This window comes from Chaetomium globosum, genomic scaffold, assembly GCF_000143365.1.
Source record: "Chaetomium globosum CBS 148.51 scaffold_5 genomic scaffold, whole genome shotgun sequence".
NCBI lineage: Eukaryota > Fungi > Ascomycota > Sordariomycetes > Sordariales > Chaetomiaceae > Chaetomium > Chaetomium globosum.
Window position 1 is genome coordinate 3,572,988 of NT_165980.1, and position 15,673 is coordinate 3,588,660.

General features: G+C 54.8%; 5 protein-coding genes across 5 annotated transcripts; 2 read left to right on the forward strand and 3 right to left on the reverse strand.

Annotated features, from left to right (window-relative positions):
- Positions 1-245: 245 nt before the first annotated feature.
- On the forward strand, positions 246-1,475 carry CHGG_08010 (uncharacterized protein; the record flags this gene model as incomplete). Its single annotated transcript, XM_001225665.1, has 1 exon — positions 246-1,475. One exon carries the CDS (start codon positions 246-248, stop codon positions 1,473-1,475), a length of 1,230 nt encoding a protein of 409 aa, XP_001225666.1.
- Positions 1,476-3,119: 1,644 nt separating this feature from the next.
- On the reverse strand, positions 3,120-3,581 carry CHGG_08011 (uncharacterized protein; the record flags this gene model as incomplete). The annotated part of the gene is made up of 1 exon (XM_001225666.1): positions 3,120-3,581. The coding sequence occupies one exon, from the start codon at positions 3,579-3,581 to the stop codon at positions 3,120-3,122; it is 462 nt and encodes a 153-aa protein (XP_001225667.1).
- Positions 3,582-5,376: 1,795 nt separating this feature from the next.
- Positions 5,377-8,764, reverse strand: CHGG_08012 (uncharacterized protein; the record flags this gene model as incomplete). The annotated part of the gene is made up of 5 exons (XM_001225667.1): positions 5,377-5,571; positions 5,863-6,182; positions 6,297-6,662; positions 6,826-7,586; positions 8,514-8,764. The coding sequence occupies 5 exons, from the start codon at positions 8,762-8,764 to the stop codon at positions 5,377-5,379; spliced, it is 1,893 nt and encodes a 630-aa protein (XP_001225668.1).
- A 620-nt stretch (positions 8,765-9,384) lies between these two features.
- On the reverse strand, positions 9,385-13,316 carry CHGG_08013 (uncharacterized protein; the record flags this gene model as incomplete). Its single annotated transcript, XM_001225668.1, has 3 exons — positions 9,385-9,612; positions 9,794-11,813; positions 12,043-13,316. 3 exons carry the CDS (start codon positions 13,314-13,316, stop codon positions 9,385-9,387), a joined length of 3,522 nt encoding a protein of 1,173 aa, XP_001225669.1.
- Positions 13,317-14,451: 1,135 nt separating this feature from the next.
- CHGG_08014 (uncharacterized protein) lies at positions 14,452-15,217 on the forward strand (the record flags this gene model as incomplete). The annotated part of the gene is made up of 2 exons (XM_001225669.1): positions 14,452-14,508; positions 14,912-15,217. 2 exons carry the CDS (start codon positions 14,452-14,454, stop codon positions 15,215-15,217), a joined length of 363 nt encoding a protein of 120 aa, XP_001225670.1.
- Between the last annotated feature and the right edge of the window lie 456 nt (positions 15,218-15,673).

Consider the following 15,673-nt stretch of genomic DNA (forward strand, 5'->3'; position numbering starts at 1 on the left):
AAGCCTGGGTTTTATAATTATGTTTGAGATTGAACCTGCAAGATAAGAAAGGACGACAGATCAAGTTGTGTGACTGGTTAAATTGAGTGAGTGAGTCGCTTCTCTCAAGCAGGTACCTACCTTCTAGTTTTTCTTATTTTTTGTTTCTTCTATTCCTCCACTTGTTGGGCTCATTAGAACTAAAATATAATTAGAAGATAAGCCTACCTATCCCAGAGACCTGGTGGCGGCATCTCACGGTCGAAATGTCTACCTGCCGCATACTTCCGAGGCTGCCGTTGCGGCCTCCATTCTCACAAACAACAAACTCCTATAAACCATGTCATCCCCGGCTGTCAATTCCAACTTCACGAGCCGTTTCAGCTCCTCGACGACTCGCCATTGAGACTCACGCCAGCTCATCCACACGCTCCCTCATCGCCTACCACACCACCACCAAACTCTTATCAACAGCAACCACCACCAGTCCTCCCACACCCACTGCGCCCACCACAACCGAACTACCATCTTACACCCCCCCCCAAACCGGTCTTCTCTCCGTGCTCCCCCAATCATGGGTCCCCTACGCGGAGCTAATCCGCCTCGACAAGCCCACAGGCTCCTACTACCTCTACTTCCCCTGCATCTTCTCAACACTGCTTGCCGCCCCGCTGGCCGTCCCCACCACCCCACCGCTCACGGTCCTCGGCACCTCGCTCCTCTTCCTGGCCGGCGCCATCGTCATGCGCGGGGCGGGGTGCACGATCAACGACCTGTGGGACCGCAACCTGGACCCGCACGTGGCGCGCACGCGGCTGCGGCCGATCGCGCGGGGCGCCGTGACGCCTTTTCGGGCGGTCATCTTCACGGGCGCGCAGCTTCTCGCGGGGCTGGCCGTGCTGCTGCAGTTCCCCCTCAGCTGCTTCTTCTACGCCACCCCGAGCCTGCTGCTCGTCGCCACCTACCCGCTGGCCAAGCGCGTCACCTACTACCCGCAGTTCGTGCTGGGGCTGACCTTTTCGTGGGGTGCGATTATGGGCTTTCCCGCGCTCGGGGTGGATCTGCTGCACAATGGTGCCGCCCAGGCGGCGGCGGCGTGCTTGTACGCGTCGAATGTCGCTTGGACCGTGCTGTATGACATGATCTACGCTCATATGGATATTAAGGATGATGCCAAGGCGGGGATCAAGAGCATCGCGCTCAAGCATGACCGGGAGACGAAACAGGTGCTTTCGGGGCTGGCTGTTGCTCAGGTGGCGCTGTTGGCTGGCGCGGGCATCGCGACGGGTGCTGGGCCGGCGTTTTTTGTGGGGAGTTGCGGTGGCGCGCTGGTCACGCTGGGGATTATGATCAAGCGGGTTAATCTCAAGAGTGTGAAGGACTGCTGGTGGTGGTTTGTTAATGGGTGTTGGATCACGGGGGGCGCGGTCACCTTGGGACTGACGGCGGATTATCTCGTGCGGTATGCTGAGCGGGATGATGAGAAGTCGACGTGATGTATTATTTATTGTATTGTATTGTATTGTGTCTGTTGGACATTTACTCCGAGCCTGGGGGGAGAGTCAAGAGAAGCTAAACCACTGCCTATGTCATCCTCAGCATGACATCTACCAAGCTTGGCCTATCCCCGAAAATGCAATGCATGTTGCCGCTGGTTCGTTTGAGAATGGCGTCACGGCGCAAAAGGAGTGGTTGGAGAATTCGAGAAGGGATTGGTGGGCGAGAGTCGTGACCGATGAAGATCACGTTGAGATTGTGCCGAAGCTAGGGCATTATGGGTGGGTAGTTATGGCGCTTTCAAGAGTTATTAGTCCGTCATCTACACGTCCCAAATTATCATGTGCCGTTTCTTGGTGTCGGGTTTCATGATGATATCGCTGACCAAAAGTTGGCCAGCTCGTCCCAGATGTCGGCGGCGGCCTGCGGTCTGTGTTGCCATGCAGATAGTTAACAGCGTACGGCCTGGCGAGTGCGTTCCAATGGAGAACTTTAAGTTGATCAGAGCGTAGAAGACAGCATCGTAGCAGATGTACAAATTACAGGTGAGCCCTTCAAGACGATGAGATTCTTCTTGTCTGAAGGCTAGATTAGCGTGATGCCGTACTTCAGAGTTCTTGGTGAGTGTTCCCTGGCGATACAGAGTGCTGGGTGTTGTGGGCAAGGAGCCCAACCCCTTTCTTTTTGCCCGAGGAGCAATTGTGCCGGAGAAGCTCAGCTCTCTGACAACTCGCCCACGGATAGCGTCAAAGATATCAGCACCGAGTCGATCTAAAAAAGTATCGATATCAAGGCCTGGCGTCACATATGGATCGCGTTTGGCATGAAGTTCGTACCGGAGTTCATCATCATTGAGGACGACGATGAGACGGGGGCAGATGACACGATGCATGTGATTACTGGGCACAAGGAGAAGATGGCCATACGGCCGTACGAACGTGGGAACGCCGGGAGCGGCAAGACAGATGCAATGTCTCCATTTTGTTGTAGCCGTTGGATTGGGTGATCTCCTCGGCGTAAATTGAGAAAGGAAGGACGAAATGCCACGACGAGGTGGGAGAGATATTGAAGTCAGAAGAAGCCGTTCAGCTCCCCCTTGCCCCTGGATAACCTCCTCAGCCTTTATCTCTGGTCGTGTCACTCTCCCCTCGGCGACGACGACGGCCCGTTGCCGGTGCACACACGGTGCGCAACCGGAACCGCCTAGAACCCGTCGGCGTCCATCGAGCGCGCTATAAGTCCGCCTCAGCTACCCGAGGGAGCTCTCCATCTACCACCCCTGCCCCCGTTGCCCTCTATCGTCCCGCTCTGTATTTCTTTCCTTCCACAGCTTTTTCCAGCCCTTTCCACATCCTCACTCATTTCTCAGCCTGCCCTCCACCGTTGCCGCCTCCGAGCCAACGAACCACAGTAGATTACGCAACAACCTGTCCCCGCCGCTCGCTCCCCAGATGTGGGTTGTTGCCGTCATCTAGGTAATGTCGGGTCTCTAGTGTTAATGTTTGTAGCTCAGGCCATTAAGTTTGATGAATGATAAACGACGTGGGCTGTTAATTAAGTAACTTGTTGTCACGTATTAGATCGACTTCAGGTGATATTAGAAGATCGCACTCTCCCATGTATAGCGCCGGCTCATCCACCACCTACTGCAAAAGCCCATCCTTCGCCAAAGCCTCTCGAAATCCCCCCTGGGACAACTCCGACGACACAACCACATACACCTCATAGCGCGTCGCATTCAACGAGTGTACCTTGCACAGGCCCTTTCCCAGAAAGGTACCAACGCGCGTCAGGTACTCGGTGAGGTCCCTCACGTGTGTGACGACCTTGGCAACTACCAGAAACTGGCCACCGCGGCCCGTGGCCAGTTGGTTCTGCCAGTAGACCGAGACCGACGGCGGGCCGCCCCTGAACTGGTCCACGCCAGCCACGTGGGTCTTGAGCTCGCCCGTGGAGTGATCGAGGTACTTGCCGTCGACGATTGGGTACCCGTCCACAGTCCAGCGCTGGGTCGGGCGTCCGCCGTCGCTGGTAGCAGGTTCGGATTCGGGGGGGGGGGGGGGCATCGTTTGTGCCCGCGGGTTGGTGTTAGTGGGAGGTTCCATGGCGGAGTCTGTATGGTGCACCTACATGTAAGTACACTTATTTCAAAGGCCCAGGTTTCATGAATATAGTTGCTTACTTCTCCGTTTCAGTATGTATGAGAAGCTTTGTTTTAATCGTTTGCTGAAGCCCGAGACCGACACTGATGAAGTGATGAAGGTAGTGACGGAACAGGAATTGGGCTTGGGCAGGACTCGCTTTCTCAGCCCATCATTCCCATACACCGTCATCCATGCGCGCGGGCGGCCCGCCTTTTTATTCAGGTGTCACCAGATCAAACGGGAATGGGACCGGTTTTCCGCGGGTGCAACGATGTTAAGCAGTTGGTTCTATGTCAGTCATTGTGCACGGGTAAGGACACTCGGGGAGTCTCGTTATTGAGCCATCGACTCAGTTCTGCATCTGCTTTGCAGCCAACAGACACCATGAACATCATGCGGAGCCATGAGCAGATGTCAGACTAGTTCGCCACACCCTTGGCGGAGCAAACTCTTGGAGCCGGAAACTGGCGTAGCTCGCAAACATGACACGTGGGGACATGAAGGGAGATTGATCCCCGACAATGGAGTTGTTAATAAACGGCAGCAACCCGGGGAGTTCTCAGTGAACGCATCTCGCCTAAACTCAAGTTATCCAACAGAGTAATGAGGCCGTGACAGATGCTGATGCCCTCTCTACATCTTCCCTTCGCTCCCCGTTGACTCCTCCCGCACACCCACTTCCAGGTCGAGATACAGAGCGGCCGCAAACTCTCGGAACCGACAGTAGTGGCAGTAGGCCGGGTCAACCCAGTGAACCTCGACCGGGCGGCGTCGCGAGAGCCTGTCAAGCCCACAGCATGCCCAGTCGGGAGGCGCAAGAGGTGCCTTGGAGCATGGCACAGTCATGTCTCGGTCAATCTTTGACTTCCCACAGCCGCGGCATGGGTGCATGATGCGAAGGATTAGAGAACACATCTCGAAGACGGCCGGCGGCTTCGAAGACGGGGTCGGCAGTGGAAAGGGAGAAAGGCCGTTAGACTCGTTACAGCGATCGTTAGTGGTTCAACCATTATTATGACAGAATGGTGGGGATGATGATGCTTACTAGTCGGTACCTTGAGGACCCTGCCTCGGTACCTGACCAAATGACTCGAGCTAGGTATGGAAAGTTAGGCAGAAAACCGGTTACTGGATGTTAAACTCTCCGAGAGGCGCAGTGGAAAGGGAGGTGACTTTAGCCCGTGGTCTGGTTATTTATTTGCCAACAAAAGATAGAAATAAGCTTACCTAGCTATGGTCTGTTGTCGACTGGGCCGACCTTGGGACACTTAATTCGTAAAAGTCAGCTTATGGTCTGGCAGCTCGTAAGCGATAGCCGAGCTGCCCAAAATGGAGCCAGGGGAGTGAGGATAGCTCAAGGGATGAATGATATGAGGTTCTTCTAACAGCCACTCAATGCTGTTTGGAAAGCTATGCGCAGTGACTCCGGGTCCGCAATGCCAACGTATATTAGATCCAAGCGTGACCTTTGACAAGCGTGCGTATGATATTTCAAAATATTGGGGATCAGGGGCGTCAGATCATAAGTTTCTGACCACACCATGCCGACCGAGATTCCGCTGTTAGTTGCCTCCAATAATCCCAAATTTCCTACCAGAATAACGCAGTTGGGTCTCCAGGGCTACTTTGGATGTTATAATCCCCTAAGCCGCGGTGAACGGGCCGACCCGAACGAAGCTGGGACCCGCTGAGAGAGGACCAGGAAACGGGTTCTGAATCGAACCATCTTCTAGCCTTGCCGTTTGGTTAAATATACTCAAAGGCTAATGCAATTCTCGCTCCAAGAGATGTAGATGTTGGATTCGCCACATGGACCCTGTAGGATTCGCCACATGGATCCTGTTGGATTCGTCACATGGATCCTGTTGGATTCGCCGCATGGAACCTTTTTGCGAGTACCAGTGTTGGAGATTGTGGCAAATTGAAAGACCGAAGCCTGGTTGACGATGCACTAGTATTAGAGGGGTTCCAGGGTCTGAACAAGAAGTATAAAAAGGAGGTAAGGACGATGCCCGTCACGAAGAAGAACAATCAATCAATTCTTTCTCTCCAATCTTTCCGTCTGGGTGTCGTTTCCAACAGTAGAAGTTGAAGTGATTATACATACACGGATTCCAGATAACTACACATTATACATCCATATACACATACTAAACGGCAACCTAAAGATTTCTACAACAGCCTTCATCCACAAGCCGAACATGCATGCTGCCCGTTAAATCTTCATCTTTCCCAACCTCACCTCCGCGGCCCTTGCCTCTTCCGAAGCCTCCATAGTCTCCGCAGCTTCTACAACCTCCAATCCACCCTCACCCTCGTCCCCCCCATAATAAGACGAAGCCCGGCTCACACCCTCTATATCAAACCCTCGATCAATAAAGATGGTATTCCGCACCACCCTAGCCGCAGCAACCGCCGCTGACGCCTGCTCAGCCGACATCAAGTCATGATCCAGCAGCGGAAACATGCGAGAATCCAGCTGCTCCGACTGACCACCCTCTTGCTCTTCTTGCTCGGCACAATTAACACGCTGGTAAACACCCATATTGACACCGCCAGAACCTAGGTACACAGCGTCTCCGTCAGCACGCCCAGCTTCACTCATCCACTCCACTCACCACCACCACCAAAGAAGCAAGACAACAAAACAGAATGGATAGGTAGGAAAGCACTCACCCAGCGCCGCCTCGGCCTCATACGGGCTCATCACGGGGTAATAGGTAAACCGACCAGTCGAGAACATAGTCGAGTCTCTGATAGCCGGGGCCGGGGCTCGAGCCTGGGCCTGAGCCAAAGTCGGAGTCAGAGTCGGAGTCGGAGTCGAGGTTGCGGTCCAGGTCGGGCCAAGCGGATTCAACAGGAACGGCGAGGGGGCGGCGACAGAGCTAGACATAGCACTGGATGTTGCCGTCGTGGGCTGAAGCCGGGGCCGGGGCCGGGGCACGGAACCGACTGTTGGGCCGGTCTGGCCGGCGGGGTAGAGCCTAGCCGAGTTGACGAGGTTATGGGCGCGGGCGCGGTTGGGGGGGTCCCAGTTGTGGCCTGTGGGTTTTCGGGGGAGGGAGGGGTTAGTTGGTGTGCTGATGTTTGGGGTTGGTTGGAGGTACGGGGCTTACGGAAAGGCGGGGGCGGAGGATAGCCGAACGGGTTGTCTGGGTATAGGTCACGGAGCAAGGCTGGCCGGTGTTAGTAATTGTTTACCTACATGATGATAAGAGAGGGGGCCTGCCATGAGTACTGACACGCGAGTGATCGGCATCCAGAACTCCAGCCCGCTGAAGGAAAACGCGCTCCGGGCTGATGGGGTGGCAGAAGGACGGGGACACAAATCGTGGCGGCGGCATGGGCGACACGGGCAGAGACCGGGGAGGCGGAAACATGGAATAGGTTGGCGTGGGCGCCCGGGGATCGTACAGGGGGTCGACGGCGTACGGGTAGAGCGAGTTCTGCCACCCTACTGACTTCGCAAGTTCGCAGGGAACTTCCTGCTGCCAGTCATGGAGCCACTCTTCTTGCTGGGTTTTAGGAGCTGGGGAGGGAGCTGGGGGTACAACTACAGGCGGAGCTGGAGGAAGAGCCGGGGGCAGAGCCGTGGGTAGAGCCGACGGTAGAACTGAGGGCAAAGTTGACGGCAGAGCTGAGACTGGCGACCGGTTTGGCAGGGGCGGGGTCAGTTCCCGGGAGTGGCTCAAACGGCATTCGTCAATGGGGGCCAAGTTGCTCGGCTTCTGGCGAGAGCTCCCCGTGGCACTCGCTGTGCGAGAACGGGAAGGGCGGACTCTAGGCAAGGGCAGAGAGTTGCCGCTCAGGACATCCGGTATGCGGGGAGTTCGTCGACCCTGGGAGAGGATGGGCGGGGCAGGCGGAGGTCGGGCTGGCGGTGGCGGTATACTGTTGACACTACCCCCAGACGACGTTGAGCCGACCCCCCGGGTCCTCGACACCATTGGGGAAGTCAGCGGCCCCCTGGTCGATTGGTGCGTAAGTTCAGCTTCTGGAAAACTGATGACCATTTGTGGATATGTGTATGAGGGTCCATTGCTTCCACGTCCCAAACATCACCTTAAACGATTGCTCGATCTCTTTGAATTGCTTCGGGAGTGAAGAATCTGTGAATTCTCGGGACTGAACCAATCGTTTAGTTTGAGGAATTGACCCTTTGGGAATCGGGACGTTAAGTAGCTAGTAGGATTCTTACTGTTTGGAGGAGTAGCCATATTATCGGTACTCATTGAATGAGCGGCTTAACCCTAGGAGTTAACTCAATTCAACATTGAAGGGAATAACGGCTATGTGAGTTTAAGGGGTGGAAACAGGATTCGATAAAGGGAATGGGGGGATATTTTGGAAGGGGTTGAGGCAGTTGAAAAATACTAGGTAGGAGGTCAGAGCCCCCCCGCCAGCTTGAAGATGGGGGAATAAAATCAAAGTGATGAAATTCCCTCCCAGGAGGACGCGACTTGAGTTCGTGTGTTTAGGTTATTAATGGGGTTTCCATTGGCCTAGTAGCATCTTCTGTGACGCGTCAGGTTCGGACGAATATTGAGTTGTTCCCATTTTCACACGGCCCAAGAATGGCAAGTATTATTATTATTATTATTTCCTACACCGATATGCCCTGGGGCGCGCCGGTCCTTCTACTGCTATTTACAAAGGAAACCGTGCCGTATAGGCCGGATAAAAACCTCTGTCTACCACTTTGAGACAACAATCTATGAATCCGTCATACTGCAAAAGAAAGGAGGCCCTTTGCCGGCCTCCGGGCCCTCTAGCCCTCCCCATCCACTGTTTCTAGCTCCAGCCTTCTGGCCAGCCTATACTCCAGTAGCCGGCCAGAGTCCATCAGCCAGCCAATGGACCTTCCTAACAAATCATTCTGCTCCGGGCACCTACTCCCCTGTAATACGGTTTGTAGGTCCCGATGTGACCGAATCTCTCTGCCGTCCCACGGCCTTTGTAACGGCGGGTCGGGGCACCAAACCACCAAGTGCTCCACTGTCTCCCTGCCCCTTCCCGCACTCGCAATAAGGGGTACGGACCTCCGGGACTTTCACCCTGAACAGGTAGTCCCGGAGGCCTATATCCCCGATACGGGCCTGGGAAAGGAGGGAGCTCTGCGCCTTTGTAAGACCTTCGTGTCTCATCAGAGCTTTGTCGGTAAATAAGAGGGCTGGGGGGGTCTTCGTCGGCTATCCTCCTGTTTAATACCCTCTGTCGAGTAGTACTTTGTTGACTAGCTCTCTGTTGTTCCCACCGGGCCTGCCAGGCCAGTTCGACCACCTCCTTGGTATTCGACCCCCTGTCCTTCCCCCCGATCTTCCATTTGTAGTTAACCCACTGGGCCACTACACTAGCGGCTAGTTCAGTGGGCGTGGGACTCTGCGGGCCCTGACGGGGCCTCCAGCCTCGGGTTTTCCTCCTCTTGTTGAACCTTCGGTAGACCTTATTGCAGGCCTCAGTAATTAGATGCCCCGTGGTTATTCTCTCAGCCTCCGGCCCAGCCCCTGACTGTAGGGCCTGCTTCTGTAGCCGGCCCTCGAAGTCGGCCCAGCCGCTTGTTGAGATATAAGTCTAGCGGTGGCACCCAGGCCTCTGTTTCTAAGCACCGAATAGGAGCTGACTTGTATGCCCCTACTACTATTCGAAGGCTCCTGTTCTGAGCTTTTGACAAGACCTTTGCAGGCCCCTTCGGCCCTGTAGCTCTTGGAGCTGTTGGTTGGTGGAAGCTGGAGGCTCCAGTAAGCTATGGCACTGCGGATGCACTTTACGTAGACCTCCACGACGCCCTGGATAGGCTCGGGCCCCACGTCTTTGCTGCAATCCTCGATAAGGCGAAATCTTGGGTTTTGAGTTTCCGTTCCACAGCTTGTTGGTGCGCCCTCCATGATAGCTTCCAGTCCAGCCAGACTCCTAGAAACCGAGCCGATTCCACTGGCTTAACTGTGCTGTAGCCACTAGCCCCTGGGTGGGCCAGGGCCACCGGGTTCTCCCACTGTCTCCGACCTTTGTTGAAGTGAATTAATTCGCACTTTTGAGGTGCGAACGCCATCCCCCGGGTACCAGCCCACTGCAAGCAGGTCTTCCAAGCTTTTTCCAGTTGCTATGTATTGGGCCTCTAGGTTCTTTCCAAAGGCCAGTAGGTTTGTGTCGTCTGCGAACCCTACTATGCTAACCAGTGGATGGGTTGTTTTCAGGGCCTGATATAGGGAGGCAATGTAGAGGATAAATAGGATCGGGGATAGTGGTGAGCCCTGGGGGACTCCCGCTATGACTGGGATGTCCTCTGTTTTCTGGCCGTCGAAGTGGAGGATCGCAACTCTGTTACTTAACCACGCCTTCACCCACAGAACCACCCACTGTGGGTAACCCTGTAGCCGAAGAGTGGCTAGTAGCCGGGTATGGTTGACGGTGTCGAATGCCCCTGAGATATCCAACTGTAGAAGGGAGGCGGTTGCTTTCTGCCGCCAGGCCTCCTGGACTTGGGCTACGACTAGCCGAATCGCTACCTCTGTTGACCTGTGCTCTCGGTTTCCCATCTGCTCCGCTGGTAGTAGGCCGTAGGCCTCTGCAGCACTAGTAATCCTCTCTGCTACCAGTGCTTCTATGACCTTCCCAACTGTAGGTAGGAGGGCTATAGGCCTGTAACCTCCTGGAGTTCGGTAGGTACTCGGCTCTTTTCCGGGCTTTTGTAGGACAACTGTTTTGGCTCTCTTGAATATTTCTGGAAACCATCCGATCCGGAAACACGCCTCCGTGAGAACCGCTAGCACCCTGAACAGTGGGCGCCCGCAGGCCTTAAGAAGGCCTATAGGTAAGTGGTCCTCGCCTGGAGCCTTCCAAGGACTAATCTTCGAAAGGACTGCCCTAACATCACCCACTGTAACCTTTTCCTCTATATTGAACTTCGGAACCCACTGTTCTAGCAGGTCCGGGTCCTCTATATCAGAAAGGTCAGCTTCTGGGTTAGGGTAGAACCGGCGTGCTAAGGCCTCCGCCTTCTCCTTGTGGGTGGAGAGGTCCTGGCCTCCGGGGGGCCCTGTGAGAGCGGGCAGTTTCGGGGGATCTGGGGGGGCGAAGCTTCTGCAACGGGCCCAGCGTTCTAGGCTCCATAGCAGGTCGGTTTTGTGGGTGGCTTTCTGCATTGTTGTCCTCCAGGTCTTCGTTTTCTCCTTGTTGATGGTGGCCGCGAGGGCCCGTAGACCTTGGTTAAGTCTTTCTTTGTTGTGCTCCGACGGGGCTGCCTTGCACTCCCTTTCGGCTCTCCTTGCCTCTCCCTGGGCCTCCTGGACCTCCACTGACCACCACGGCGAGCCGTGCCCTCTGTTGGCCTTCTTCCGAGGGGTGGCCACTTCAGCTATCCTCTGTAGCTCCTCGACCAACCAGTTGAATGCTTCTTTTAAACCCTCCTGCTCCCTGACTTGTGCCCGGAGGCCTTGTGGCCCTGGGTCCTCTAGGCCTATTTTCTCTGGTAGGAGGGCCGCCTCGGCCTCCACCCTACGCCTGTCCATCATCTTCCAGTTCCAACCCCCTGGCTGGGTTTGTTGTGGTAGGGGGCCTCCGATGTCAGCTTCCAAAATCTGTGGGTAGTGGTCTGACTTCCCCCTGTATTCCAGGCCGTAGTAGGTCGTTTGTAGACCCACTGATGCCCAGAAGTGGTCTATTGTCGAAGTGCGGCCTCGCTGGGCCCCCTGCGGTGCCCTGGTTATAGTGCCTGCTGGAGTTCGAAGATCGAGATCCCACTGTAGTGCCAACTCTAGGAGAGCCTCGGCCTTCCTTTCGTACCGGCCAAACCGGTCCCATTGCGGATGGTGTAGGTTAAAGTCCCCCGCTAATACTACTGGGTAGGCTGGGGCCGGCCGACTTAGGAGGGTTTGTAGGAGGGTTTTATCCTCAAGGGGGTTATAGATAGACCAGAGTTCTAGTCCACTGTTCCCGAGCCCTGGGAACCATACCTTACAATGTTCCTCTGAAGTCTCATATTCCCACTGTCCTGTGTCGAACTTTCGGCTGACGAATATAGCCGCTCGCCCACTTGCTTTATGAACTAGGTGGTATTTCGAGCCTCTGGGACAGTAGGTTGACTTGGTTTGTTGGTTGATCCATGGCTCCTGAATAGCCATTAGGTCGTACTGCGCTTCTTCTAGCAGGGCCTCGAGTGCCTGCTTGTTTCCTTCGGTGTTCCACAGCAGGACTCTAATTTTCATTAGGCTCCATAGGTGCGTCTTCAGCTGGTTGGGCCTGTTCGGCCGGCTGAGTGGGCTGGGTGGGCTGAGTGGGCTGGGTGGGCTGGATAGCTCCGAATATCCCCCCCGAACCAAGGCTAATCCGGCTTTGGGAGGGGTCCCTTCCAGCCACTGAAATCAACGTTGGCCGGCCTCTGCCCAACCGTGGCCTTTTTGCCCCGACTCTCAGAAATCCATACTCCTCCTCCTGTGGTCGGGCCTTCTCGTAGGTGAATGCTGATCTTGGTGCTGTTATAGGCTCCGCAGCTGCTGTCCGAGCTGGCTCGAACACCCTTGGTCGGTATTGGTATGCCTCTCTCGCCTCCTGCTTGGCCCTGGCCCTTCCCGGGCACTCCTTGGCCCAGCCCGGGTGCCTTCCTCCGCAGCAGGGGCACTTACAGGGCACCTGACCCTGCTGGGTAGGGCAGAGGGCCTCCCCGGGCCCTCCCGCCCTCCCCATGGGCCCCCGTACCACACCTCCCACACAGGGCCTCTTTCCGGCAAAACCTCTGTATGTGGCCCCATTTCCAACACACTGTTTCGGTTCCAGCATTGCCCAGTAGGGCTCGCAGTCGAGTAGCTGAGCGTTCCAGATTATCCCCTGGTCACAGGCCTTCCGAGCCTCCTCTTGGTCTCTAAGGGCAACTAGTACCGTCGCCCTGGTAAACCCTGGGTTGGTTGGGACTCTGAACTTGACCTTGTCCACTGACCAAAGGCCTAGTTCTCCCCCGAACACCTCCTCCGTAGTACCCTGTAGGTCGGCCTTCCTCAGGCCCTTCACCAGCACTGCGTAAGTTCTGCCAGCCTCTTTAGCCTGCTCCCCGAAAGCTTGTTGAATCCACTGGGTGTTGTTGGAATGCCAGCTTTTGGTGTTCGAGTCGTTGAACGTTACCACTGTGTCCCCGCTAGGGAGCTTCCGGGCTGCAATAGCTCCCTGCTTGGTTGAGGCTTGGTTGATGGCCTGGATGATTTCGACTGGGGACCTTTGTGCAAGGTCGGCTGACACGTTGGCTCCCCGCACTAGTAGCTCCCGGTCGGCCCTCTGGGGGATGATTTTCGTAGGTTGAGCTTGCAAGCCTTGCCCGGGCCCTGCGGCCACTGCAGCCCACGAACGGCCCTGTGTCGCACTTCGATTGGGTCCCACGGCAGCCTGGACCGCCTCCGTAACTACTTTCTGTAGGTGGGCTGCCGTAAGCCCTCCCAGGCTTTCCTTCGAGTGGTGGTGCCCCTGTTTCTGACTTGCAAATAGGTCGCTTAGGTCCTTTGCGAGGCCCCGGGCCTCTCCTCTGTTCTCGATAGGTACTAGATTTACCAAGCCGTTCAACAGGCCTCTGAAATGCTCTGCCTTAGGTAGTCTCGGGGGGGTTAGGCGCTGTGGAGGGCCATGCAGAGGGCCCTGCGAGAGGACCTCTACCAGGGGGCCCTCTATGGGGGGCCCCTCCGACGGGGCCGATGGCGGTTGGCCTGCCCACATCAGGGGCTTCGTCTTGCTGGCTTCAGGGGCTTCGTTCCGTTGGCCGGCCGGGTAACGGGGCCAAGGCTCTTAGTGGCTTGGCGGTCGAAAATTTTGGACGCGGTCGACGCGGTCGGCACCCGCGGGTACCCTCCTAACCGTAGCACTCACTGCGGCCGCGCCACTGGTCGCGCACCGTTGCAAGCGGTATTGTTAGATAGGGTTTTTCGAGGGCTTTCGAATGCTGTCGGTTTCGTCGGTTTTGGCCTTTGCTTTTACTCTGCTATTTTTACCGTCTATTACCTCTGGCAAGTATTAATCTTGAATCCTGAAAAACAATCAATGACATATATCAACTGTCACTCCAGGGCCCTGTGAAGAGAGTTGTCTCCAGACTTGTTCACGGCTAGAAAGGATACCACAACTAGTTTGTGGACCCTAAAGGATGTTCGATACCCAGGTACCTAGGCAGGCTGTGGTCATTATTCTCAACTTAGGTACCTCGGGATCTATTACTAACTTGGGTATCTGTGTTGAGTGAAGGTGTCCGGATTGTGACCACCACGCCAAACAGCTGTTGCCGGGTTCTAGCAGTATTGATGGACAGCCATGCAGTCCCATTTTTCCAACTTAAACTCTAAGGAGAGAGGCAGGGAATAACATGTGCGATGTTCAAATACGGCCAGTTTTATGTGGGATTTGTGCACTCAAAAACTACCTTGCCTAGGTACCTAGGATCCGCCCAATGACTTCACCACTATCTCTTCACACGCGTGCATGACGCGTTATTTCTGTCTTGTCCGGTCATCTCATTACAAGCACTCATCAGCCCCAGCGCTGAATCAGACCAGACACTTTCACTCGCATTGTTCGTAAATGTTCACTTGTGGGTCTCACACCATTGTTTATCCCCCCTGAGAAGAAAACACAGCCCCTCCCTAAAAGTCATCCTAAACTTCCTTCACGAAGAAATATTACCTAGTATCAATTTTTGATGACAACTAGAGGGGGTGTTAAAATAAATTTATAATTGTTCAACTAATCAATCGACCGGATGGTGTTCTTTTTCGGGCCGGGGCGTCCATATGGCAAATCCGACTCCGATAATTAATAGGCAATAATCGTGGCGGAGAGTGATAGGGAATAGTAGTTGATGATGTCAGTTGCCGTTGGAAACGCCCAGAGGCCGCTGATGGATCATACGCAAGACAGAGTGATGATTGATATGACTGCCTCTTACCAGTACCTGGCGTGATCTAGGTAGGTTGGTAACTTAGGGAGGTACTAGAGCAGACAACGCAGTAATCGGTGGCTATTAGGGCTGCAAACCTAATCTAACAGTGCAGTAAATGGAGATACTGTACCTAGGTAAATAACCGGGTATATTTGCCCTGTCTCTTCGATATGTAGGTAGGTAACGCCGCCGCCACTCGTGGCTCATGTCCTCCTTCAAACCAACCCACGCTTCACCAACGGTTCCCCGAGCACCTTGCGGTTCAACTGAAATGCATTAGCCCTCAAACTATCAATAAATTTGAGACCTCCTGGACCCGGCGTCATTTGGGCACCATGGCACCTTTATTTTGGCAAGCCAATGTCGAAATGAACGACGGAAGGAAGCAACGATCAAGGCGCTGACGCGGGAGATTGAGGAACTCCGGGAGAAGATTAGGGAGAATGGTCGCCAAAAGCGTGAAGCAGAAGAAGAAGCTGAAAGAGAGCGGAAACGCACCGAAAAGGCAGAGAAACCCATGCAAGACACCACCATCAAAGAATACCTGGACGCCTGTCAGAAACATCTCTTTGACCGACTCAAAGTTGAGCCCGACATGGCTCGCGGGCCGCAGGGCGGCCTCACTAACCCAACCAAAAAGTGGTGTCGGACGAAGCTACTGCCCTGGACGAACTTTCTCGACGATTAGAAGAAGGTCTTTGGTAGATTTTACGAGGTCTTCCCACTCCATAAGCGTCTCTTTACACCGGTGGAGGTCCTCGAATTCTGGGGAGATGATTGCGTCAAGGACAATATCAAAAATGAAGTCGAGCTCGGGTGCATGCTTGTCCAGCGTTTTACGGTGCAGCCTCCTGTGACACTGATCATCAAAGAGATCATCAAGAGATGCCCGGTCAGAGACGCACTGGATGTTAGCAGTAACGTGGAATTTCAGAACCGGCGTTCTTCCAGGCAAAAAAAAAATGAGAAAAAGCGCAGCAACTCATATAAAAGCCAACGAGTCCGACAACAACACAGATACGGGACCGACATGAGTAGACAGCCATCCGGCAACGACATGGACATCGACAACGAGATAGACAACCAAACCGACAGCGACACTGATAACAGAATCGACAATGAAGCAGACAACGAGGAGGAAAAA